The sequence below is a fragment of the Pelmatolapia mariae genome, linkage group LG20 (assembly GCF_036321145.2).
Source record: "Pelmatolapia mariae isolate MD_Pm_ZW linkage group LG20, Pm_UMD_F_2, whole genome shotgun sequence".
NCBI lineage: Eukaryota > Metazoa > Chordata > Actinopteri > Cichliformes > Cichlidae > Pelmatolapia > Pelmatolapia mariae.
Genome location: NC_086244.1, coordinates 4,799,719 through 4,827,481, shown reverse-complemented (window position 1 = coordinate 4,827,481; position 27,763 = coordinate 4,799,719). Strand labels below are relative to the sequence as shown.

At 41.7% G+C, this 27,763-nt stretch overlaps 1 protein-coding gene across 1 annotated transcript; it reads left to right on the top strand.

Moving 5' to 3' along the window:
• The first annotated feature begins 13,828 nt into the window (after positions 1-13,828).
• LOC134618350 (vitelline membrane outer layer protein 1-like) lies at positions 13,829-25,106 on the top strand. The gene is made up of 4 exons (XM_063463719.1): positions 13,829-14,005; positions 16,996-17,085; positions 21,737-21,879; positions 24,923-25,106. Exons 1-4 carry the CDS (start codon positions 13,829-13,831, stop codon positions 25,104-25,106), a joined length of 594 nt encoding a protein of 197 aa, XP_063319789.1.
• Positions 25,107-27,763: the final 2,657 nt, after the last annotated feature.

Below are 27,763 nucleotides of genomic sequence, written 5' to 3'. Positions count from 1 at the left end.
ATCTGCAGTCTGAATACAGTCAGAGAGGCAGATTTTTTTTTAGAGCAAACTGACACGTGATTGGTTTGATCAGATCCACGTTTCGCAAACAATTTGCCAGTAAGTGATGCAACTGTTTACCTTGGATTTCCTAACTTCTTGACTTTGCTCCCATTCGGTAGGCTTGCAAAAACATTGTGATAAATGCTTAAAATTTCAACATTCTGTTGCAAAATCATTACAAATTATAAAAATAGGGCCTCATTCACAGTTTTCCCTTTTGTTTCTTGACTTGGTTTTTATAAGCTACCCAAAGCAAACTTAAAATTGGCTTTCACAACTATTATCTTCCACTTTGTTTTGTGCGATTGTGGCAAACTTGGAGTCCCAATGAAATACTGATAATATTGAAGTTTCAATACACCAAACAGAAGTAAGAAAATATGTCTGATTAATTCAGTAGTTCTCAAAGTGTGGGGCGTGCCTCCCTGTAGGGGCGCGAGTCACCCAGTGGGAAAAGTCTAAGGCATTGGGGGGGTAAATAATGTTTGGACGTCCCCCCCCCCAAAAAAAAATGTTTGGATGTCAGGATTTTTTGGGGGGGGCGTAAACATAAACAAACCCTGACTCTAACCCAAACCTTATTCGTTTCATTTTAAGATGTAATTATTGTTTTTAACATCTTAAAAGAAATGCTATCTGGCAAAAATTTGAGTGGAAGTAGATACATTTCGCACATGTGCGGTAAGTACCAATTAGGTAAGCCTGATTCTCCTTGTGAGGTCCAATTCAGCGCATGCGCAGTAAGGCTCGGGCACAACTGAGTTTTTTAGAGCTCCTGGTCTTGCACAGATATCTACATTTGTTTGTTTTTGCACATAGGCCTGTTCAGTGTTATTGTTCTTGCAAAGCAAAAGCCCTTTTTAAAAAAAATCAACAAAAAAAACACTTTAAAAGCATTATTCTTGATTTTTGCAATTGTTCTTTTTTAATCAGTCTACTCAACTTCACTGTTATTGTTCTTACAAAGTGTTATGCTGTGAATGCTTCTAATGATGATGGAGGCTTGGGTGTCTTTTCTGAACGTCACTGTTCGCTTTTATTGAACAGAAAAACACAGCGACATGAAAGTGCCGCTTCAATCCAGTTGTCAAGCTAGCAAACCAGATATACAGTATGCTCAAAGAGCACCTTCAAAATAAAACACTTCCGTGTTTTCAAAGTAAAATGTTTCCCAACATTTAAAGTCCAAATAAGTCATAACACAAATGCATTTTTTATTTCTTTTATTTAATTTTGAAACAGCACATCAGAAAAGCACAGAGAATCAAACTGGACAGAGGGGAAGATGAACTGCTGAGATCTCGCGAGAGCTGTGCGTAAGTAAAAATGGCAGTATACCACTATAAAAAACAAAACAAACAACCTCAGGTAAAACAAGCCAAAAAGTTTGAACCAAATACAGTAAATGTTTCTCTCTTTTTAAACTAACAATTAAATTTTATCCTTCCTTTAAACAAACTGGACGAGGAAACCTTGAACAGCCTGGAGTGCTACCTAGACGAGTGCTTTGATAACACTGTTATGGGCAAACCACGAAAATCCACATCTGACATGCTGATAAGCACACCTTTCCAGAAACGCACCCGTTCTGAGGCCAGCTCCTCCACCAACTCACCAGATGGAAGCGACAGATGTTAACCAGCCTAGATGCCCGGCTTGCGTTGGTTGAGGTCCAACACAAAGAATTTCAGGTTCTGAGGGAATCTCTGGAGTTCAGCCAACAACAGGTAGCGTCGCTCACGGCACAAAATCAATCATTAAAAGACAATGTAAAGAAACTCACCGAGGGGATGACGCAGCTGTCTGGAGAAAATAAAAGGATTAAGGAGTCAATCTTAGATATCCAGGCTCGATCTATGCAAGATAATCTTGTTTTCTCTGGAATCCCAAAGGAAGCAGAGGATTTTATCCAACATCAGCTGAAACATCCAAGTGACACAGTAAAAGACATCTCTTTTCACCGCAACCACCGGCTTGGAGGTAAGAAGCCCGGAAACCCTGCCCGCTACCAATTGTTGCTAAATTTGAAAATTTTAAACGGAAAGAACAACTCAACGGACGGGGCCCCGTCCCCAGAGATGGTGCTGGGGGCTTCCCTTGTTGGTGTGGAGGCATTTACTATCTGACACAGGTGTTCTCCTTTATTAGGTGCGCCTGGATGGGGAAGTGGATGTGCATGGGGAGGGGGGGCTGAACTCAACCTGGATGTCTAGTGTCCTCTAGGATAGGGACGGGGGGACGGCCTTGGGCCCCATTGGGCTTGGTGGCGCCGCGGCCGTGGGCCCTGGATTGGACGTGCCAAAGTCTCCCACCCCCGGTGGATCATGCTGAACGGGGGTGCCTATTGGAGTCAGTATGGGAGCTGGCTCCCTGGGAGGGCATTCTGTCATGCCAGTCGTTTCCTCCCCATCGCTGGATGCCTCTTTCCACCTGCTCCATCATTGTACTACTCACGTAGGCTCTTGGGGCGTGGGCCCATCACTGGGGGGGGGGTCCGTCTTTTTGCTATCCGGCGGCGGCCTGGGTGTCGGTGGTGTGCTTGTTACTATTGTGTGTTGGGTTTTGCAGCAGCGGTGCTTTGTGCTGCTTCAGGCTCTGTCCTCGCCACTTTTATAATCCACACTGCTCCAACAGAAAACCTTCAGTGACGCGCACGTACCACCACAAATAACAGCTTCTTTTTCTTCCTTGGTGAAGAAGCTGAACCTCAAACCTTGCTAGTGTTATCACCTTGTTTAAAAAAAACCCAATGAGCTCCACTACAAACCCAAACCCTGTTACTGGTGGCAGCATGTGTCGTTGATCGGGGGGGGAAAAGCAGCAAAAGGTATGTTTAAGATTGTGATATTGTCATGGTTAACCTCTCCGTGTGAGGCATGGCAGGCAGAGGCGGGATAAGGTGACATAATAAGGGCTTTAATGGTCAAACTCAAAAGTATTCTCAGGAACGAGAGTAGGCATGGCAAGACATGACCGACATCAGAACATGAGGAGGAACAACAGCACGACATTGATCCCACAAAACACTGATGACAGAGAGCAGCTTATATGCTGCCCAACCCAGGTGCAAACGATCAGAAGCAAACAAGTAATCAGCCGGTCGCTCAGCAGGGACAGCTGGAGGCGGAGGCGACACAAATAAGCACACACAAACTAAACCAAAACAGGGATCTATGAAACTACAACAAAACATAACATAGAGAATAGTAAAACAGAACCAAAAGTCCACACGTTTACTTTATTTATTTATTTCTTTAGGACAGTGCATGTTAATGAACATAAATGTAAAAATGTAAAAAAAAAATTACATGAATGTAAACATGCCAGATTATAGCCCAGGATTATGACAGATATGTCATTAAAGTTAAACATATTTGGCCTATTATGTCACGGTTTCCTCAGGGTGGGGGGGATGAACATTTTTCTTCCCCCAAAGGGGGGAACAATAGTAAAAGTTTGAGAACCACTGGATTATTTGAAAGAGAAATTAATCAGGTAGTCGGTGGTGTGAAGAAGAGTTGAAGTTCGACACAACAGAATCTCACAGCGCACCGATTAGCCATCTGCTATCGTTCACATTGTATTAATGATAAGGCAAGAGGTGTCATCCTTCTACTCAAAGTCACACGGTCTTCCTTCGCAAATAACTCTGCTTTCAATAAAATATACAAAGACAGCAGATTTCCTGTCAAACTTTTATTTGTGTGTGAAGACGACTTCCATACGGAAGGTTTTCAACACACTGTAAACCTGAAAGTTGATTCAAAGCAAATATTTTGAGTAAAAAATACAAAAAATTAGTGAGTTTTGTCTCATTATTCAAACAGAATAAGTATAAAATTTAATTTTGAGGTGGTATCAAAGTCTGCTCACATTTTTTTTTATTTTGTTATACTTATACTCATGTTGCCCTGATTAGCTAAATTCAAGTCTGGGTTTAAAGGAGACATATTCTGACAATTTTTACTGTCTAAAATAGGTCTATGAGTTCCAGAAAACATGTTTCTGAAGTTGTTTGCTGGAAATAGCTTGTAGGAAACAATTGTTATTAACCTTTGTTTCAGGCCCTTGCAGATTGTATTGTTTTCTGCTGCTCATTACATGAGCTGCTGTTAACTTGGCCACACCTAAAGCTTCTAGAATCTTTGCTCATGCCCCACTCATTGACTGTTATTTATTTTTTTTTTTTTTTTTACTGTGGGTTCAATTTCTTCAAGTTATGGACACGAAAACGAGAAAACGAAAAAGAAGAAAGAAAGAAGATGAAGAAGAGAAACAGGACAGGTAGGAGTGTGAACTGAAAATACAAGATAGGGAGGTAAACAAAGAACCAAGGGCGTAGATTTGATTTTGGCATTGGTGGGGACAGATGATTCAACCACCAAACCCTGCCCTGTTTCTGTTTTTTTTTTTTCCTTTTTGTCTTTGCTTCTTGATTAAAAAAAGGAGAACTTACCTACACTTACTTGCCTACATATGCTGCATGCTTTTAAACCATTTAAAACTACAATTCATAGTTTTAAATGTGAATTATATAATGTTAAATTACTATTAAACAAATGACTGACTAAGTATTTTAGGCTTTAGTTTATTTCAGCCATATTCCATATAAATCAGGTATCATACAAAAATAAAAATAGCTTCAAATACAGTCATGACAATAAAAGAATATGACTTTAAGGACTTAACAACATTAGTTTAGTTATAGTACACCAACATCTCTTATACATTAACACTAAGGGAACACTGAATGACCTGCTGGTTTTTGTCCATAAAACTACTCATCTAAGATTACCACAAAGTAAAAGATCTCTCAGCAAAATTATGCAACATTTTAGGCACTGTTGCCCCGATCAAATCAGTGAGCTGGGATTTTTTAATTCTAAACATGAACTACTGTTACAGCAACAGACATGGACTACTGGTGCCCCACACAACAACTCAATGTCCAGTATGTGAAGGAGCCAAACACATGCCTGCTCCTCTCATTAACTGAGATAAACTGCTGGCAGTTGGTTTTCCATCTATACTGTCCAGTCTCTCCTGGTGAACATGGCATACAGCAACATTGTTTAATCTCATTTGAGTCATTGTTAACCTTAGCCATCTTTTTAGTCTTCTGAGAGCACTGAAGCTTCTTTCAGCCTCAGTACATGCGTTTTATCCTCAGATTAAAATTATTATTAATGAATCAATTTACATCAGCAGCCTAACAATTGTCATGATAATAAATACTAGTTAATCTATAGCACCACATCATCAGTCAGTCGCCTCTTCACCTCTGTCCGAGCTACAACATGGCAGAGCTGCCTCTGTCACCTGATAAATAACAGTGAGACAATCCAAATACATGCAGTCACACATGTGCTTCAAATACAGTCATGAACCAACAAGTCATCATCCAATTTCACCTGTGATCTTGTATCACCGTTACTCTCTGAGCTTTGTGTTGGTTCTTCTGTCACCTGACAAATAGGACATACATGACAATAAGAATAAAATGTGTAGCTGCTTCAGTGTTTCTGTCACTTTGTGCAGACCTTGACTCATCAGTAATGTTTGTAGGGTGAGTGCATTTTTAAAACAATTTGTGCAAACTGCATTACAAGGTGGAATATTTGCAAAATCATGACTACCTCATGATATTTTGTCTCAAAAATTAACCCTATGAATATGTCAGTGCCATTAGGATGAAATTATTGTGTCACCAACATTTTAACGTTAAACATATAATTTTAACAGCCTCTGTAAACTAATATCCTGGCTTGCTCGAGGCTGCCGTTTTCTCTGACAGTTTCAATCAAAATTAGAAATGCTACTCTGAGACTGAGAGAACTAATAGTGCTGCATCTTGTGCAGTTAGTTTCCAAAACACGTTATTCATGGTTACATACAATTTTAGACTGATGTGGGCCAAAGCCGAGCATAGCCTGTAACGTTATTATGACGCACACATTTTATGAGTGAACTTTGCTTTAAGTGACTCACAGGTTTCTTTGAAAAATACTTTCTTATATCCAGGTTCTTCCTTTTGCTGCCATCCTCCTCTCCTCCTTGCAGGTCCTCGCAGCGCAGGATTGCTGCTGCTAAAACTAAACAGAGCTCCCTGAAAGGCACAGCCAATCACATTGGCCATATTTGTCACATGACGTAGGACTTCAGTAGAGAACGTAATTTAACTCGTTCTGCACCGCTGGGTGAATGAGATATTGACAGATCGTTTTTTTCTTTCTATCGGGTTTGTTTTTCTTTACTCGAAGAGATCAAATTATTGGTGGGGACAATTCAATAATCGCTGGATATTGGTGGGGACATGTCCCTTCCGTCCATGCCAAATCTACGCCCTTGCAAAGAACACAAGAAAACATCCCTCTGCTGGAGGTGGACAAACAAAAACAACCAGTAGAACAGAACAACATTAACAAAACAGATCCAGTAATATGAACTACACATTCACAACACACAAAAATGGATTATTAAATACAACACTAATGTCGCTGGAAAGCTCCTGGCACCAACTATCTGTTGATGATGACCTCAGCCCAAGAATATGTCCGTACACACCAATGTCCCCACACCTATGTGTGTGTGTGTGAGCATGCAGGTGTAAATGAGGTTTCCCCATGCAAGTGTTTGATAGCTGGTGTAAGGAGCTGTCACTTCGTCCTACAGGAGTCGACGCAGACATGAAGGAGGTCAGAGATGTATACGTCCAGAGCTCCCCAGAGTCCAGGAGCCACAGGCAGACCGACCGCCCCCCAAAGAGAGTAACAGATGGAAGCCCCAGGGGAACACCCAGCAGCCGCAATGCCGGGGCCGGGGAGATCGCAGGGACGAGCCCACGGGCTCCGCCAGTCTTTTAACATGGACTGTTACCACTATGTGTGAAAGTTATGGACATGCCTGCAGTAGTTCAACCATAGAAAAAAAAAAAGTAGTTCAACCCTACAAAAAAAGGTAGTTCAACCATACATGTTTGAACCAGAATCTTCTCCCGCAGGAGGGGAGTCTCCTGAAGAACCCAATACTCATAGAATTTAGCAAGATAATTCTGAATGGTTATTGAAGAAATGACTTTAAGTTAAAAGAACATATTTAAACTGCTTACCTGGCACTCCGATATCTTCCTGAGACACCGACTCTAAAGCCTTCCAGCTCGATCTAGCTGACTCCAGCTCTCTAGTACTGCGGAGACCCCGCTCTTTGATCTCCGTGCGGTTGCATGTCCTCAGTCTTCTTCCGGGTTGGAGTAGCTCAGATCGGCAGCTCGTCTGCCGTCATCCACCCGGAGATTGAGTAGCCCTGTGCTGCAACACGTCCTCAGTCTTCCCTGCCCTTACCGCCAGCATCTTACCATCAAAAAATAAATCCAACCGATGCCGCTCTTCTGTTCTCTTTGACTGGAACCCGATGAAGTGTTTTGAGCTCTTTTGACCAACCAAAAATTGAACATTTTGCATGGTGCTTCAACATGGTGTTTCCTAATCTGAATGGTAACTGCTGCTTACTGCTTTACCTGGTGGGTGGAGTGTTCTGAGGGCGTGTGGATATTCCAATATTCCGGCTTGTGACGTAGAAAGCCGATCAGAAACAGCTCAATCAGAGACTGAATGCAAGATCAATTAAGAAACCTCTATCTCACTCAAAACAGCATGGATGTTTGTTTGTTTTTGCCAAATTTGTATGCATGTATATGCACCAGAGACACACAATAACACCCCAAATCCCAGGAAAAGTGTTTTTTTTTTTCATAATATTTCCCCTTTAACTGTTCAGGATTCACGCATTGCTGCCATTCCTTTAACATGGGGAATTTTTAGGCTGCATTTATTAGTCTGTTTACTATGTGGACTTACTGTGGTTCTGCTTCAATGTGCACAGATGTTTCCAGTATTATTGTGCATTAACTCAATTTAATAAAACACTTGATAAAACGGCATGTTTTTATTGTCAGATATTGGACATGGGCAGCCTAGAGAGCTTTTGCTTCTCAGTATGAAGTTCCTGGTTCAATTCCAGCTGGGACCTTCCTGTGTGAAGTTTCCATGTTCTCCCTGTTCCTGTGTGGGTTTACTCTAATCTAGTCTATTCCACATTCCAAAAATATGCTGCTGGTTAATTAGACACTAAAGTTCCCCTAGGTATGTGAATGCTTGTGTGGCCCTGTGATCAGCTGGCAACTATCCAGCACCTCTGGCCCTTAAGGGACCAAGAAGAAGAAAATGAAATCAGAAACTCTCAATTATGTCTTTTCAATAAAGTACTCACCAGATGTAGTGCACTACGTGGTTCCTTTTTAAACTAGCATTTTCTAATTCTAAACAAGTAGTAAAATGTACTCAAAATTTTACTTTAGAGTGAACTCCCTCAAAAATTTCTTTTGCAGTTAACTTAAACCAAAGATAACTTAAAATATTAAGTTTTGTATATCTTATATTTAATTAGACTGTACTCCAAAAAGTGAAGTTTTTCTACCTTCAGAAACTTTAAAAAGTGCAATCACTTGAAGAAAAAGTTTTAAGTACAACCAACTTATCCGGTTTTTCAGCGCAGTTACTTGGTGTCCACCATACTCCCAGGGCTGTGTGGGTGGTAGCTCCGTGGGTGGTAGAACCGTTTGTGAAGGTTGGACCAAACTGTTTGAACTTCTATCGAAACAAAAGTTAAGCACAAATTTTAAAACACAAATAATTGACAGGTTGAATTTCTAGGCTCAAAAGGGGGGGGGGGGGGGGGGGGATAAATGCAAAACCTACTTTTTGGACTCCTCTATCTTGCTACAACATCATTGCCTTATCAGAAACATGCCTGAAGTGGTTTTTCTATTTCTTTGAGGCATTTTTGAGCAATTTGCAATTTCTCTTCCAGTTTTTAGCACATTCAAAATGCACGGTTGAGCATGACTGCGCACTCTCTACATGAGGGTGATCACAAGCCTATGTGCATTTTATAGCCCTGTTTCGTTACCTGCTCAGCAGATTTTTGGATTGTTAGAACACAATCCAAATGGCCAGTTTTTTTGTTCATCTCAAGGTGGTGTAGGTTTAAATGGCTTTAATACTTGCCAATTGTTTTGAGAGCTAAGCTATAATCAACAGAGAACAACCACACAAAGTTGTTGTTGTTTTTTTGCTCCATATGTTGTAGCATGTTACGTCCCTCTGCAGCCTCTAATCTGCTCAGTGTGTTCAGCTGGTGCTAACTGGCCACACCTAGTCAGGTGTGCATAAAAGCTTACCTGAGGCAGGCTTCCCAAGAGCTCACTTGTCTTTGCCTGGGTGGTACCAGCCATTTTAGCCAACCTGGTAGTCCATTTTAAGAAAAAACCTCTTCTCACCTACACTCTGCTATTCGTCTCCTTTTTTTTATGTTGCGGCTTTTGAGCCGGGTCGTAACATAAGTGGGGGCTCGTCCGGGATTATTTGGACATTTTAGTGGAGTCTGAATATCAGTTTGACTTTTAAGTGGGTGAGCGAAGGTGTTTACTGTGATTGAGCAACGTCCCTTTAGTAAGTGTGTTTCGGCTGGGTGGCTGTGTTGCCCTTCCATCGAAGCACTTGTTTGTTGTTTTGCTTTGTTGTTTTAGTTTGTGTTTGGTGGTTATCCTGGGTGGGGGTACGCTTCAGGGTTTGTTGGGAGACTGTACCCCTGGTCTGCTGCCTACCCTTGAGTTTGCGTTTAAAGGTGCCTCGAGCCCGGTACACCACTGAAGACTAGACAGGTAAAGTTTTATTGGGTTTTTTTTAGTGTTTTAGGATGGGAGTTGCTCATAGTGAACCAGTGGCTCCAAACTTGGTAGGAGGTTTGAGACCATTCATTAATTATGGTCTGTAGCTGAGGCAGGTAGGCTGTTTTTAAGTTGGCATAATGTGTACTGTGTGTGCATATGTCAGTGTTGATGGATGCTAATGAGATCCTGATGAGGTGAGTGTTTTGTGCTGTGACCTTTAGTGTTGTGGGGAATATGGCTATTTTGTTGGATCACTTGTGAGTGTTGTTGGCCAGGTGATGGCAATAACACTGAGGGGTGCTGAGCCACCCTTGTTGTGATCATTGTGTGGCCATAGCTCTCCATTTGTGGTTGGTCACTAGTGTGTTTGCTTTACTGAACTTTTTGGATTAAAGTAACTTGTTGTGGTATAGGGCCACTTGTATGTGACCATTTGTGTGGTGGAGACAACAGATCACTTGGTTGTGGTTATTAGTTGCTACTTTTGGTTTTGTGTTGTAGCAGGTCAAGTAATCATGTTGGGTTTGACTGTTGTACTCCTTTGTGTTGGTCACATGTTACTTTGTGTGTGTTCAGTGTGGCAACTTCAGATCCTCATGCAGGATTGGTTTGATCAGCCCCACTTTTCACAAACAATTTTCCACTAATTGTTGTAACTATTTTACAGTGGTTTTCCTAACTTCTTGGCTTTGCTCCCATTTTGCACATTTTAATTATTCCATTCTGTGTTATTGAACGTAAGAAGCCATATCGGTATTGCAAGTGTGCATGCTCACAATGGCGGCTTGGACCCCAGGTCACAGCTTTTGGACCCCAAACAAAACCCCGGCTCAACTGCAAACAGCATATGCATGCGTGTGTTTTCATTAATACGGAGCCTATTAAAGCCACTTAAAGGCTTTTTTTGGCAGATTTTTCAAATAAGCCTGGTACTCATTGTGTTGTGGTTGGCTGTGGAAACGGCAGTTACCACATTGAACGGTGGAGAATGCAAAACGAACCAGTGTATGAATGATACAGACCCTTGTAATGAACCACCATTTATTCTATATACATTACATACTCAAAGCGCTTTTGCACTGCAGTTTTTGCCAGCTACCCATTCACTCACACAAACACATTCACACACCGGTGGGGGAGCAGCCACACTGCTTTACCAAGCCCACCAGGGGCAACTAAGGGGGTTCAGTGTCCAAGGACACTTTGACATGTGGCTGGAGGATTGAACCCACAGCCCTACGACTGCTCTACCTCCTGAGCTATAGCTGCCCCCCACAACTTAAGCTTCTGAACCACAGGTGCTTATGTCCATTACACTGACTAACTGATGACAGTAATAGCATTAACTTTTCTAATGTTGGGACTTTCATTTTAGTTTAGGTAAGTCCTATAGGAGCAAACATATTTTCAGAAACCTCCAGTTCACATGCATACAGTTGCACATCCATCGCTGGGAGCTGCAGAGTCTCATCACAAAATGTGGCTCTGGCCACCAAACAGCTGAAGTCAAATGGTTCAGGGCTCTTGCCACATGGCACTACAAAAGAGCTACAGTGGTAATGCAGACCCTGCTTGGCATTTCTGCAAAATGAAAATTCCCAACTCTGGACAGAAAAAGTGAAAACAAAGAAAAGATCTACTAAGTAAGAGTAGAAAGGGGAAGAACTGGTTAATAAGCATTTGTCTCTTTTTTAGCTTGAGATTTTTATCTCTACAGTTTGGCTGATGGTAAGAAGAACGCTGGACAGAACAAAAAGAGCCCTAGTACACAGTTTTGCTCTAAAAGCTGCAGAAAGAGGCAATGAAATTTTATTTTTCGTTTACATTTCAGCAGACGCTTTTACTCAAACTGGCCTACACACCAAACATGTTCTACAATGGAGTCGATGTGGGTTAAGTGTCTTGCCCAAAGACATTGACTGTCTGATCCAAGATTTGAACTTCCAATCACCCAATTGCCAGTATTTCCAATCTACAGCCATCCCCTTTTGTCCTTTGATAACTCCAAAATGCTACAAGTAACTTCAAAATCTTACACCTGACTGTCAGTAAAGCGTCAGATAAATGTGTGAGCTAAATGCTGTTAAAAAATACTCACAGGAGACTTGATGTGTGCCCCTCGAGTGGGGCAGCTTTAGTTACAGATTAGCAATACTGATGACACTGATATACAAATATTGCATAAGTATTTATGTCCACATATTAGGGAGCTCTGCTTTATGTGTCCAAGTCAAAACATATCTTTAGCTGAAGCTGCATGTATGTAATCATTTCAATATCCTTAAACATGAAAAAGTAGGGATTAGGCATCGCACAGCCTCGAACACAAAGGTTTTTGTGTGCCAGGCCTTTGGGTTATATATTTTTTGTTGAAGCTTGGCAGGTATTTATTTGTGCTGATAAGTTTTAATGATTTTTTTCTGTTTGCCCAACCTTAAAACTGCAAGCATGGGACTGACTGGAAAAACAATTACTGCTCTGCTCTGTCAGGATATTTGCTCACAGATTTTATCTGGATCAGTCTATCATTTTGAACCAATTCCCGTCATTTTGAATCTGAAAACACGGACTGGAAAACTGGTGACCCTGTGGCTGGTCTAAAACCAAAAACTATCATTGACTACGTCTGAATGCAAAGGAACTTTCTGATACTAAACTGAATAAGACTGTTTACCAAATGATTGCCACATTTAACTATGCAATAGGTGTTGATATTGTAATAACTTGAGCAATAAAAAGTTAATATCTGCTGTCAGTGTAGCAGAATTGCCCTTTGTGTTTGGAGTTCATCAGCTGTCTTCCTGTAAACAACACAATTGGAACGGCTTCAAGACTTTAACCCAGATACAGACTGATTTTGTTCTAATTTCCGGAGTTAGTGGTTTTCAGTACAAGGTCACTTTGAGCAACTCTTGACGTCTTTTCAGTTGCATGTATTTCCACATTGCATGGGTACAGTACATGCAAAGGGTGGCGTATACACTTACCCAGTGTCTGAGAATTTTGCAAAGAATGTAAAAAAAAATGAGAGTTTATTTTGGTTAAATGGTAAATGGCCTCTACTTGTATAGCGTTTTTCTACCTCTACAGGCACTCAAAGCGCTTTTACACTGCAGTTTTTGCCAGCTACCCATTCACTCACACAAGCACACACATTCACACACCGGTGGGGGAGCAGCCACACTGCTTTACCAAGCCCACCAGGGGCAACTAAGGGGGTTCAGTGTCCAAGGACACTTTGACATGTGGCTGGAGGATTGAACCCACAGCCCTACGACTGCTCTACCTCCTGAGCTATAGCTGCCCCCCACAACTTAAGCTTCTGAACCACAGGTGCTTATGTCCATTACACTGACTAACTGATGACAGTAATAGCATTAACTTTTCTAATGTTGGGACTTTCATTTTAGTTTAGGTAAGTCCTATAGGAGCAAACATATTTTCAGAAACCTCCAGTTCACATGCATACAGTTGCACATCCATCGCTGGGAGCTGCAGAGTCTCATCACAAAATGTGGCTCTGGCCACCAAACAGCTGAAGTCAAATGGTTCAGGGCTCTTGCCACATGGCACTACAAAAGAGCTACAGTGGTAATGCAGACCCTGCTTGGCATTTCTGCAAAATGAAAATTCCCAACTCTGGACAGAAAAAGTGAAAACAAAAAAAAGATCTACTAAGTAAGAGTAGAAAGGGGAAGAACTGGTTAATAAGCATTTGTCTCTCTACAGCCATCCCCTTTTGTCCTTTGATAACTCCAAAATGCTACAAGTAACTTTAAAATCTTACACCTGACTGTCAGTAAAGCGTCAGATAAATGTGTGAGCTAAATGCTGTTAAAAAATACTCACAGGAGACTTGATGTGTGCCCCTCGAGTGGGGCAGCTTTAGTTACAGATTAGCAATACTGATGACACAGATATACAAATATTGCGTAAGTGTTTATGTCCACATATTAGGGAGCTCTGCTTCATGTGTCCAAGTTAAGAGACCTGTTAGAGATATAATTTTTCTGTTCGTTATCCTTCCTGCTTTGCTCTTGTCCATAAACCGCACAGATGCTGCGTCTGAGTCTGAGCACCACATACCTGCTGCTGCTGTCGTGGGTGCATGTGGTGCCAGGACATACCACTACCCCCTACCAGCTTGATGTACCGTACAGCACGTCGTGGGGGGACTGGGGTGCCACAGAGATGTGTCCTGTAGGCTCTTACGCTGTTGGCTTCAGCATCAAGGTGAGTGGTGAAGAGGATTCACTCCTGCTTTAAAGTCTCTGGTAATGGTTTATCTATAACAACACCTGCTCAAACCGCTCTTCAAGCTGATATTGGTAACCTTCTTATTTATGGTATGGTAATAACTTGGTACATGGTACATTACTCTGTTCCATGGTACTTAAAATGTGTAAGAAGAGGATTGGTACATAAAAAATGTTTTTTTATGTCTGTACATATGGGTTATTAAAAAGGGGTATTGTGTTTTCATTGGCGAATAATGGCGAATAATTCTTATCTCATAGCATGTTGAGATAAACTTCTTCTGATAAAGAGAACGAAAGAAAATGAATTACAAGTAAAAAATAAATAAAATTGAAACAATCAGGACAAACATCAACATTAACATGTCCACAATATAATAATAAGATTTCAAATAATTTAATTCTTAAACCATGTCACAGCATTTTTTTTTAAAAAAATCTATCATTTAAATAAGTTTTAAAATCGGCCTTTCAAACTAAAGTACCCAACCTAAAAAAAAATTGTAAGTCATCCCAGCCTGTGGTTGCATTTACTGAAAGGGCCGAGAACCAAGTGAGGAGGGACTGTTACCATGATCAGGTTTGCAGAACTGGTTTTGTTCAATAGTGGATGAAACAACAAAAGCTAGCTTACATAAGGAGGCAAGAGACAAAGGAGAAATTAACAGTAACAAGTACATTTTTGGTTGAGTGAATAATGAAGTCCATTTTAGTGAGGATTAAAGTTATGGTGGGGAGATTTGAAGAAGCATTTGTTAAAAATCCAGTGGTAGAGTGGAAAAGGGTGTCCAATTTTTTCATTGGATTATTAGGCCAATAGGTTAGATCTGGCCGAGTTCAGTCACAGTTCAGCTTGACAAGTGTCCATGAGGACATCCCACAGATTTAGGCCATTTCATACCTTTTTTTAAGACAACAAAATATAAAAACATTATACAAATACTGTGTAACCCTGTACCTAGATAAGCTTTCTGAATAAAAAAAAATATGATGAAATAAGAAAATGTGAAATTCAAGCCAAAGAGCAAAATCAAATTAGTATATTGACCAGAGCGAGAGTCCTTATCCATGGCCTCACCAAACTCCTCCCAGGATCGAGTTTTTGCCTCCACAACCACCCGGGCTGCGTCTTGCTTGGACTGCCGGTACCTGTCAGCTGCCTCAGGAGTTCCACAGGCCTGCCAGGCCCGATAGGACTCCTTCTTCAGCTTGACGGCATCCATTACCTCTGGTGTCCACCACCGGGTTCGGGGATTGCCGCTTCGACAGGCACCGGAGACCTTACGACCGATACTCTGAACATCCACACAGACAATGGAGGTGGCGAACAGAGTCCATTCAGACTCAATGTCTCTGACCTCCCTCGGTACTTGTTCGAAGTTCTCCCAGATGTAGGCGTTGATGACCTCCCAGACAGAGGGTTCTGCCAGACGTTCCCAGCAAACCTTCACAGAACGTTTGGGCCTGCCGAGTCTCCAGCTTCCGCCCCTGCCAGCGCATCCAACACACCACCAGGTGGTGATCAGTTGACAGCTTAGCCCTTCTCTTCACCCGAGTGTCCAAAACACACAGCTGGAGGTCACCTGAGACAACTACAAGGTATCCGGCCTAAGGTGTCCTGGTGCCACGTGTACTGGTGGACACCCTTTTGCTCGAACATGGTGTTCGTTACGGACAAACTGTGACGAGCAGAAAAGTCCAACAACAGAACACCACTCAGGTTCGGATCAGGGGGGCTCTTCCTCCCAGTTACTCCCTTCCAGGTGTTACTGTCGTTACCCAAGTGAGTGTTGAAGTCTCCCAGTAGGACAATGGAGTCCCCCGAAGGAGTACTTTCCAGCACCCCTCCGAGAGACTCCAAGAAGTACTCTGAACTACTGCTCAGCCCGTAGGCTGAAACAACAGTCGTAGACCTGTCCCCCTGCCTGAAGGTGAAGCGCCTCTCACCGTGGCAACTCCAGAGTGGCAAGCCCGACTATATCTAGCCGGTACCTTCCAGCCTCCTGCACAAGCTCAGGCTCCAACACACCCCCAGAGAAGTGTCGTTCCATGTGCTAAAAGCCAGTTTCTGTGCCGTGGTTTGAGCCATTGGGGCTCCTGCCTTCGACCGCTGCCCAAACCACATTGCACCGGCTCCTTATGGTCCCCCCTGCGGGTGGTGGGTCCATGGGGGGATATGTATAATACATGGTAGATAAATATATATATGTGATATAAATACATACACAGACACACTTAATTTACAATTAGCAAAGATGAAATAAATTAGAAAAATAGATAGATGAATAAAAATAGAAAAAATTGAAAATGGATAAATAATTTACTCCATGTAGGAGTTCAGGGTGGCAATAGCTTTAGGAAAAAAGCTATTTTTAAGTCTATTTGTTTTTGTTCTCAAACACCTACAGCGCCTATCAGAGGGCAGCAGTTTAAACAACTTAAAGCCAAAGTGAGAGCTGTCTGTGGTACTGTCTTTAATGCGCTAAAGGTGACAGCCTTAGTTGTTGAGCACCTGCTCTATCAGTCTCTCAAAGGTAGCCGTTGTTACAAAGTCTAAACGTCATCAGCTTAAACTGCCACAGCCTCTTGTCTACAGTGTGCATGCAGTTATTGGACAAGCACCCTCTGCCAGCTCTACTTGCCAATAACCACTGCGTAAATCCAGGTAGCTGAACAAAAGACCTAGTAACAAGGTCTTTGATATTTCACTTGATTCTAGAGTTGTGGTTTGAGAAGTTCTGAGCATGATACAAATCTTCCATCTCAACAGGTTCTGCTGATTCAGGGTTTTATGAAACAGATTTAACTGTTGCTGTCGCTGCTAACTTGTCCACCTTCTGTGTCATCAAAGCTCAGTGCATGATGCGTCCATGTTTTGTGATCTGCTTGTGATGCATGAGAAAGTGCTGTCTAACAAACACCAACCGTGATGGACTTCCTGTGGTTCTCCCTGTGGCTCTGTCTCAGGTGGAGGGTTCGCAGGGCTCTGGAGACGACACGGCTGTTAACGGGATACGCTTGTACTGTTTGGACCCCAGCAACAAACGGCAGACAACGGTGCAATCTGCTGTGGGGAGGTGAGGCAGCGGCGTCCTTCTGAACCATGAGCCGTCGGTCACACCATTGACTGTATAAGAGAACTGGAGCGAGTGAGTGTGACGTCATCCATAGAAAATGACTTACTTCTTGAATGAAGCCTTTTCAGTCGCCCTTTTATTTCTCCACCTCTTGCAACCAGTAGGTCATTTGTCGAAGTCAGTGAAAGTCATTATTCCCATGGCAACCACTCTGCCAATCAGGGGGGTTTTTTTCTTCTTGCAGCCAGCGGGCAATTTCAATGTAGATCACGGCAACGTCACGCTGACTGGGTCCAGCTCCTATATACAGTCAATGGGTCACACACATAAACAGTGCAAGAAAATAAATAAGGTCCTGTCCCCACAACTCCGGGTATATATGGGGATATTTGATAAACGCAAACATTTTTTTCTGTTTTGCTCTTTCATCCACACAAAAACTGAGAAATTCATCATCAAACAAACAGAGAAATCTAAAAACTGCGGCCAATGTGGAGATTTTTAAAACCTTTGGATCTTCGTTTTCATGTGGATGGGGCAAGACGGAGATTTACATCACAACCAGAGATATTTTAATACCATTACATCACTCAGCATGCATGGTTGCTAGGCAACAGAATGAACACTTGTTGGTTGGGCTCATACTAACACTTTAAAAAATATACTTCTAAATAGTCCAAATATCTGTATTTTGGGGGCTGTCAGGTGATTAAAATTTTTAATCACGATTAGTCGGATTTTGTTTGTAATTAACTCATGATCAATCTCAAATTAATGGCAAATTTTTATACTTTCTTATTGTTAAAAATGTACATTTAAAATATATTTATCAGTTTCACATTGTGTATTAAGACAATTAAACATAAAAAAACTCTGAAAAATATGAAAGAAGATGTAAAATTCAAGCCGAAGAGCAAAATCAGATTAGTAATTGAGCAGAATGAAACACCACATAGTCGACTACCACAATATAATATAAAGTTTCAAGCATAAAGATAAAATGAAGAGCTGAAAACAGCTGAGCATGTGCAACAAAATCACTGGTCATTCAAAGTTCACTTACTGAATCTTTTCAACTTAAACTAACTCACCACGACTGTGTTTAACCCACATTGATGAAAATACAAGATGATCCAAATAATCTCTTTAAGTAAAAATGAAGTAAGAAATGAATACATATCTATGTTAAAATATCACTATGAGTGTAAGAAGCTACAAACTCGCCCGCACAGTGCAATAAGGTTATAACTACTTTGATTTTAACATTTTATTGCTGTTCTCTAGGACTCCAACTTCACTAACAAAAATAAAGGGCTGTCTGTGTGCCTGCTTTTGGAGGCAGGGCTGAAAATACATGACATGGCTTACATATTCTCCATTCTCCATGTTTGCCTCGTGAATGCGCCAAGAAGATGCTTCTAGTCAAGTGTCCATTAGGGGTGGGTTTTAATAATCGATTCATCGATTAAAATCGATTCTGGCTTGGATAACGTGAAATCGATTCATTAAAATCCTGAATCGATTTTTTAATATAAATTTATTTTGCCCGAAACGCCAGAATCTCAGGTGAAACCTCACAAATTTTCAACAACCACCAAACAGCTAAGACAGTAAATGAGAGCAGGTACACGAATTCTGCACAAGGACGTAAACACACGGACCGCAGATCAGAATCAGTGAGATGTCGCCTTTCTCACCCGACGGGCGCTGCAGCTTTAAGCGGCTGCGCGCGCTCCCGCGGACAGCAATCACTTTCTGGCAGACAATCACTTTTTGGCACAACAACTCCACGGACACAGTTGGGGCTGAAAGCCCACAGCTCGCTGATTCTGATGTTTCGGCGGGTCCGTGCTTTGTGTTTACGCCCTTTTTGCGCTGATTCTAAAGCTGTTAGTTTTATCTCTCTCCAAACAATATTGACCGAACCAGCAGCAAAAGAAGATCCAAACTACGCTTCACGTAAACATTGTCATGAAATCACTCTGACTTTTACTGTTTTGCTTCCACCACGATAAAATCACACTTCATGCACAGCTCTCTCTCTCTCTCTCTCTCTCTCTCTGTACTTCAAGAACAGTGTTTTCTGCATTATTCACTTGCTTGTTACGCACAAGTCTACTGTAGTTTACAGCGCTGTCTGCCGCTGTTTTTTTTTTTTTCGTTTTACAAAAGAAAACCTAATTTCTGCCGTTCAATACTGAACAAATTTAAACTTTTTAAAATTATGCAAAATGCAAAACGCTTAGCCCTGTGTCTCTAATCAAATCGCTGTAACGTCAGACGTACGTTCATATGTTCATTAATGGTTTTCTTTCGTTTCTGATGTACTGCAGAATATTTTTATAAAATCCCAGGCCAGGAAAACCTTCATGTTCTTCTGTGTTTTATCTTCAGCTACTTTGACACAAAGGCATCTGCTGTGACGCTCACACCTTTGATAAAGTCTTGCGTGTGTCAGCTTCTTTTTTATAGATACAAAAATATGTAAATGTACTGATCTGAATTATAATATTTCTGACTGTCAAAATTTCCCAGATTCAAATCGAATTTAATTGAATCGAATCAAATCGAATCGAATTGAATCGTGGATCGAATCGATTCGGGACCTTGTGAATCGGAAACGAATCGATTCTAGAAATCAGTGACGATACCCAGCCCTAGTGTCCATAGCATTAAAACGGCTCTCAGAGACCTCTCTCTCTCTCTCTCTCTCTCTCTTCAATTTGCACGTGATTGGCAAGTCTGTTGTTACTAGGCAGAGTAGGGAGGAGCAGGAGTTACTCGCTCACAAAGCAGCTGCTGCAGGACAAAGTTGATTCTTTTGATGTGTGATTGATGGAGCCTTAGAACTGAACAAGCTTCTCGGATGAGAGGTGAAACGTCTTCAAGCAACTTAAAGAAGTCCAGACGCTTTTCTTTCCAAGCTCCTTAGATGATGGAGTCAAAAAAACTTGACGGAGTTAAAGGGCGTTTGCGTTAACGTGACAAAAACGCGTCAAAGGTGACAGCCCTAGTATTTAAAAGGAATTCTACCTTTTTATCAGTCAGAATAAACCACTTTGGCCCCACAGCTTTTTCAGTGCAGAAGTAATTGAACACACAACAATCGCTCCGATTGGCTGATGTAGTCACGTGGCGTTTTAATCTACGGGGTCATGAAAATAGAAATGTATTTTAAAACAGCCATGTGGGGAGGGGGATATATAAACTTCTTTTAAACTTAAAGACACCTAACATTGCCCATGACATCACTTATTATAAAAATTAAAAAAAAAATGTGCGCTATGTGTCGTTATATTTCCGGTGTCCTGGTCACACGTGCACATGTTAGCTGATTGTGTTATTCTTTTATGTAAAGCCCATTTACATTAAAAGATACTCTACAAAGCCACTGACTGGTTTATTTGGCACCATACTCTGAAATATGTTTTTAGCAAAAGAAGCGAAGTGTTCTTCTTTACTGACAAACTGAATCAAAACTTTTCTACAGCCACTGAGTATATTATTTATTTATTTTCTATTGTGTTCGGAGAGGGTGCAGAAAAGCATTTCACCACCTTATGAACAGTTAAAAGTCATTTGTTTCGATTTTTGAACTGCTAATTTTATTTGTATGTTTTTTAATGATAATTTATATTAATGTTTGGTTGCTGAAAGAACCTTGACAAAAACACCAAACCACCTGAACAACTCACAGACATCCTCAGCCTGTGGTGGAGCTTTGTTGTTGGACTGGAAGATTGACGGCGGTGGCTCAGGTGGTTGAGCAGGTTGTCCAATGATCAAGAGGTCAGCGGTTTGAATCCTACTCTTGCTAGTCATGTTGTTGTGTCCTTGGGCAAGACATTTAACATTCCTTGTCTCCAGTGTTGGCATCACTGGAGTGTGAGTGTTTCTGGTGATGGTCCTTGTCTATTTTTAAGACTAGACTTAAAACTTTCCTCTTTAATAAATCTTATACTTAGGAATTTAAATTTCTGCCATCCTCTCTCTGACTCAGCCTCCTTTTTCTTCTCTTCTTTTTCTTTTCCCTCCTCTTCTCTCTCATCTCTTTTTCAAATGCTGGCATGCCAATAAGCCTAACCCACCTGGGGAGAGTTTAGTCTATCCTGACTTCTCTCCTTGGGCATGCTAGCGTCTTTCTCCACCCTCACACATCATCGCACAGACAGTCATCGCTATCTTTTATTCTATTATTATTTAATCACGCCCACCCCCCTTAGCTCAGTTTTGCTGCTATAGGCGTAGACTGCTGGAGGACAAACTGACCACATTTCTTTTCTGCTCTCTCTACTCTTTTCATATCTGTGTGTCCTAATAATTATTACTGCCATTAATTCTGTTTCTCTCTCCATAGAAATGTCGACTGGCCCGCCTCCTGTTTTTGTGTTTGTGTGTCTCTTCTCTGTAGCTCAGAAACAGCGTTCGCTGTGAATTAGCGCTATATAAATAAACTGAATTGAATTGAATGGTCAGGGGGGGCCATGGGCGCACACTGGCAGCCATGCTTCTGTCAGCCTGCCCCAGGACAGCTGTGGCTACATAGTAGTTTAGCATCACCAAGTATGAATGTGGAGTGAATGAATAATGGATACACCCTGTAAGCACTTTGGGTGTCTTCAAAAGCACAGTATGAATCTAATCTATTATTATTATTCAGTTGGGGGGACTGGACTGCGGTGAAGAGCTGTGAAAGTGGATACCTGGCCTCCTTTATGCTCCGCGTCGAGTCTGCACAGGGCAGGGGTGACGACACATCCGTCAACAACATCAAGTAAGTGAACGCATCGCCCAGAGGAGACCTTGGGACGAGTCAAGCATCAAACTCTAACTAGAAAGCGAAAATTTCAGAAGAAATTTTAAGTGTGCCTATGCCGCTGCGAATCAGTGTAGTTTGCCATTCATACAGCTACAGAGAGCAAAACTCAGCAGAGCAGCCATTCTCCACCATGAACTATGGTAAAAACAAACACCGCTCGCGCCTCACAGATGACAGCTTACAGTTTTGGGTAAAGATGAAGTGACTTTGTACAGCCCCGATTTGCAGACGCTGTGCACATAGTTTCATGAGCAGAAGTCCCATTGTACCACGGCAGACCCGACAATGTTTGCATGAACACGCTTTGAAGCATTACGTTATGGACTACTTTTCACACATGGTTGGTGTACCCACACAGCCGGCTGTAGCTTTTCAACTCACAGCCCGATACACACCCAAAAAACAGCCGAGAGAGCACAGACTACGCCAGAGAGGCGTGATTGCAGATCCCGCTCAGGTGGGTCCACCTCCCCTGCAGCGGCACTGCAGACCACGCCCCGCCACACACATCAATCACGTAAAATAAATATTTATGCACTTTTGCATTCACTTTTTGTTTTTTGTTATTTTTACACAGTGTTCTGAATGATTAACAATGGTCTACAGCCAATCTTGTGTATTATTATACAAACTTTGGTTGTAAGATGCCCTACCTGGCCCCCTGGCAAAAGCTTTGCTAGATCCGCCCCTGCACAGTTACCAGCTGTCAGCTAAATAAAAAAGGAGCTTGGTGTTCATTTCTCTCAGAAACAGTTCATAACTTCCCTTCAACTCATTCATGTCACCTAAAAAAAAGGTAAACCTGTTTCTCCATCACCAGTTCAGCTCTAATGATTCAGTAAGGTCATCTCCTGGTTTCCACCAGCCGCTTCTACAGCTGTGGCTCCAGCAAACATCAGCTGATACTAGAAATTAAAATCAAATGAATTCTAACAACAGCTGATCAAGCTTAAACGTGCTGCTGTTGTTTAGCGCGATAAACAAACAAGAGAGAAAAGCCGATCATTGATCAGTTTCATGACTGAAGTTTGAACAGGCGAGAGAATGACAGGGGAGGCTGTCATAAAGTTCAACATCAGTAACTTAGCGCGCACACAGCTGTATAGAAACTCCGTTGTGCTAGCTAGCACGCAGTACAAGTTATTATAACTGATTGTAAAAAGTCAGCACAACGAAAATAAACTACACCTAAACTCGGTTTATATCTGACCCAAATAGAGTGCAGTTCATAACTTCTTACCTGAAATTCAGTTCACCTCACGCTCTGACCGGCAGCCGCCTGCTTCTCCTGCCTTCGGTTTCCCTGATCCACGATCTACCACCGGTCGATCGGCGGTCGCCTCGCCGCCTCGTATGTCTCGTTCCCTGCATGCTCTGTCTGACACACACCGGTGGATAGCTGCCCTCGGTTGTAGCTCCGTGTCAGCGACCACCAAACAACTCAGTTATTTTTTCCACATTGACCAGCATCTGGACAATCCACCGCCTTTCACTGTTTGTACCGTTACTAAAAAAAAAAACCCTCATCGGCTCATAAAAACGAAAAATAAGTCCAGCTATGACCCTGAGTCAAAAAGACAGCCAACTCCGGTTAGCTAGCTAGCTGTCTAGCTCTTTGCAGGCACCGAAACCATCAGAGCTAATATGGGATGTCTTGGTAACACGAGCAGATATTTGAAGTTTACATCTGGCCAATCCACCACCTTTCACTGTTTATACCGTTACTAAAATGAATAAATAAATAAATCATCGGTCCATATAAACGAAAAATAAGTCCAGCTGCGACCACGAGACTTTACGAAGGACCGGGTGTGAAACCAGAGTAAGCCGCTCTCACTGTCATCCAGGCCGGCTGTAGCTTGTTAGCAAAGCCGCGCTAGCCACACTAGCCAGCTAGCCTCAAGCAGAAACGACATCGTCAGAACATTGTCGCTAATATGGGATGTTTTGACAAAACGAGCAGATATTTGAAGTTTACACACCTATATTCTCGCCTGAAAATATCTTAAAAGTTTATTTTGTGACCTAGAAACAGTATTAAGAGGAAAATAAAAACTAAGTGATGGCCGCCATTGTTTGACTCGGCAGAGGCGTGCTATGAATTGTGGGATATTGAGTTTTCCACCAAGCATTACCGTAACTTTTGAATGATTTGCGCAACCTTAAAAATTCCAATGGCTCCTGAAAGCAGCGACGCTGTGCGCACCGTTGATATTGTCATCATTACGGTAATCCAAATAAGGGTAGACAGGCCGTACTACTCCCGGCATACCACTAGAGAGAGCCAACACACCACAAATGAAGTTTGAAATTTGTATCAGTGGGACCAAAAGATGGAGCCAACACACCACAAATTAAGTCTGTTTCTATGGCGCCAAAAGAAGAATCTTTCTAAATTTGCACTAAAATATTAATATTTAAAAAACTATAAAAGTCATAAACACCAAAAGTGTATACCATACTAGTCCAGCTCCAGCCGCACAAAATGATCTAACATATGTAACCCTATTGTCAAAACTGTTTGGCAGAGAAGCGCGGGAAAATTTTCACTAAAATATTAATATTTAAAAAACTATAATAGTCATAAACACCAAAAGTCATAGCACACCATTCCTATAATAATAATAATAATAAATCCGAGGAATAGTAATATGTGTGCCTCTTGGCATAGGCACACATAACTACCTACGCTCTCTCCAGCATTTCATGAGTCGGAAAACAAACCAAACCTTTCTTTTTATGTCCAACGTCTCAAATGAAAGTTGAAGAATAACAATGTTTTATAGTGACTGTACAGTGTCACTATAGTTTTCAAGCTCCTCTCAGATAGTTTTGAAACGTGAATAGGCCGGGGAACTCTGTAATCACCGAACCTCCCCAGAATCAGAAAGGAAAACTATCTGGCTGAGTTGGTTGGCATCTGAGAGGACAGTAAAGAGACAGACACACACAGAAAAACACTGGAACATCTGTCACCATTCAAAAACTTCTCTCACAGATTCATCTGCAGCGGCACCGGCGCTCAGCTGGAGGGTGATGGGATGCAGTGGGGCGAGTGGGGACACTGGAGCAGGAAGTGTCCCAAAGGCGCCATCTGTGGGCTGAGGACCCGTGTGGAGGATCCGCAGGGCGGAGACGATGACACGGCGCTCAACGACGTGCAGTTCTTCTGCTGCAAATAAAAACCTCTCTGATGCTCCTTAGCAACAGTCAAAAGGAGAGATCCCGCTGACTGTGCAGTTTGTAATCAATAAAACCCACAGCTATGCTGGAACCCATTATGGACTCAGTGCTTTGATTTGACTGCAGCTCTTCCTCTTGTTTTGGACCAACAATCCACTAAACCACAGGTGTCAAACTCAATCCCTCAAGGCCAACACCATCCTGGTTTCCTGGATTTAATTGTTGTACTTCCTGCTGATCACCTGGGCCAGGTGTGTTTAAGCCAATAAGAAGCAGAAAGAGGAGGTTGGTGGAAAGCACAGTGGTTAGCACTGCTGCTTCATAATCACAAGGTTCCAGGTTTGATTCCCTGCTGGGGCCTTCCTGTGTAGAATTTGCATGTTCTCCCCATACGTGTGTGGGTCTCCTCCAGGTACTCTGGTTTCCTCCCACAGTCCAAAAAAACATGCTGTAGGTTAATTGGAGTCTGTAAATTGTCCTTCAGTGTGAGTGTGACTGATTCCCTCCCCCTGCACTCCCAGGGCTCCTTTGATAAAGAGATGCCAAATCTCAACAGGACTTCCCTGGTAAAATAAAGGTTGGAGAAGAAAAAGAGGGCTTTCACTTCCTTCAAATGTCCCACTTTTATCCAGTTCCTGCTTTACTGGCTGGACACACCTGACCAGGTGTCTACAGATTCTTAAAAGGTCTTCAATTTAATTTAATTTAATTTAAATAAGGCCTTAAAAAGTATAACATTGTCTCAAATTCTGGGTAACTGGGTCTTTCTTTTTTGTCTCGTCAAAGCAATGTGCCTTCCTGTCACTTAAAAAAAAAAAATTGAGTATGTGTCGAGGGCGATTTGGAGGCTTGAAATTAAGAAAGAATTGTAACAATAAACATTCTGATTACAATCTGGTCCTTGCGGTCCAAACTGATGCTGCTGCTGCAGGGCACAAATCTTCAAAACAATCAGTGTTTGAGTTAGGATTTTTTTAATAATATTTGAGAGGTGCTACATTTTCTGCTTCATCATTTTGATGTGTTCTTAGATTACTTAATGTTTATAGATGTATGTTTGATAACCAGACATGATGTTTCTTTTCTGTCTACATGGTCTTAAATGAGATTTTAAATGGTCTTAAAAAGACTCAAATTTAACTTCTATAAATCTGTAAACACCCTGTGATGGTAGAGCAGGTGTTTAACATGTTCTTGCTGATACTAATTTTTTTTCTGTGACATTTGGTATTTAACTAAAGTTATTCAAGTTATTAACTGGCAAATCAGATGTCCCAATAAAACCACCTTGGGGAACGTTCCAAAGTTTGGCCAATCACAGCAGGGCCTCTGTCAAGTTCGCTCCTGGTTGGCAGAGTGGTTGCCCTAAAAACAATGAGTCTCTCTGACTTGGAGCAATGAGTGCTGACTGATGTATTCTGGCTCCAACATGGCGACTGAATTAGCCTTGTTTGATGGAGCTGGAAATAAAAGTCATTTTCTTTGGGAGACGTCACGAGAGTTCGGCTCAGCTCGTAGAGACAGTCGATGGTTTGCTCTTTACACTCAAAAAGGTTTTCTTACTTACATTTGGAGTTCATTTATATTAGTTCATATTATCACTCATCATATCTACTTTAAAAAGAAACACCCATATGCAAACGTGCAGGCTGCTAATAAAGTTTACTTTTAAAGAATTTAAAATTTTAAAGAATCAGTCAAATACATAGTAAAGTAAATAAAAATACAGATATATCAGTTTCACATGCTATTTCATTAAAATAAAATGAATAAAATTAAAATGTGGATGGGCTTCCTCTGATGCTTAAAATTCAAACTGAAACGTTTGTTGTTTAAAAATAAAAACTAATTTGGACCCCACTTAAAAGGAGGTAGGGTTTTTTGGGGACAATAATTATTCTCTCCTAGCATAAACATGGTTCCATTTTACTTTTTGGATTAAAATCGCAATATTAATAATAATAATAAAAAAAAGAGTGTTAGGAATTAGAAAAGATGGATGCACAGGCCATCATATCTTGGCCCCTCCAGCCTGCTGCTTGAGACCGAAGTCTCCCAAAGGTCTGTTTTGGAGAAGCAGGTGTCCAGGAAGGGACCCAGGATCGGAAGAGTGAGGACTACAGTCAACCAAAAGCAGGTAAGTCAGGGTCCCGGTCAGTCAGGGTTGGGGCAGGATGATAAGGTTAGGGCAGGTGGGGTAGGAAGGCGAGGTAAGGACAGGTTAAGGCTAGGGCAAGGTGTCAGAAAAAAAGAAAAAACTAAAGAAAAAGAATACCAGGTTAACTGTGAGTCTGTGGGGCTACTTAAACTAGGTTTAAAACCTTCCTTTTTGATAAAGCTTATAGTTAGAATGGCTTAGGATATCCTGAGTTATCTCTATAGTTATGCTGCTATAGGCTTAGACTGTTGGAGGACAGTCTGACCACTTTTCTTCCCTCTTCTACTTTTATTCTACTACTCTCCAGATATAATTTTCTGCTGTTATTGCGATTGATAACCTTGTTTTCTCTCAGTGTTTTTCTCACCATAGAAGCTCCACCCGGTCTGGTATCCTGCTCAACTATAATGCCCCCTGCTGGATGGGGAACATCGGTCCAGATGATGCTCTAAGTGACCGAGCATCCTCCATGCCGTCTCTTCTCTGTCTTCTCAGACC

What these genes read in the sequence shown, in the direction of transcription:
- LOC134618350 (XM_063463719.1), top strand. Translation starts at nt 13,829, where the DNA reads ATGCTGCGTCTGAGTCTGAGCACCACATACCTGCTGCTGCTGTCGTGG. An exon ending in CTGTTGGCTTCAGCATCAAG is followed by an intron (nt 14,006 to 16,995) that starts GTGAGTGGTGAA and finishes GCTCTGTCTCAG; the next exon opens with GTGGAGGGTTCGCAGGGCTC. An exon ending in ACATCCGTCAACAACATCAA is followed by an intron (nt 21,880 to 24,922) that starts GTAAGTGAACGC and finishes CTTCTCTCACAG; the next exon opens with ATTCATCTGCAGCGGCACCG.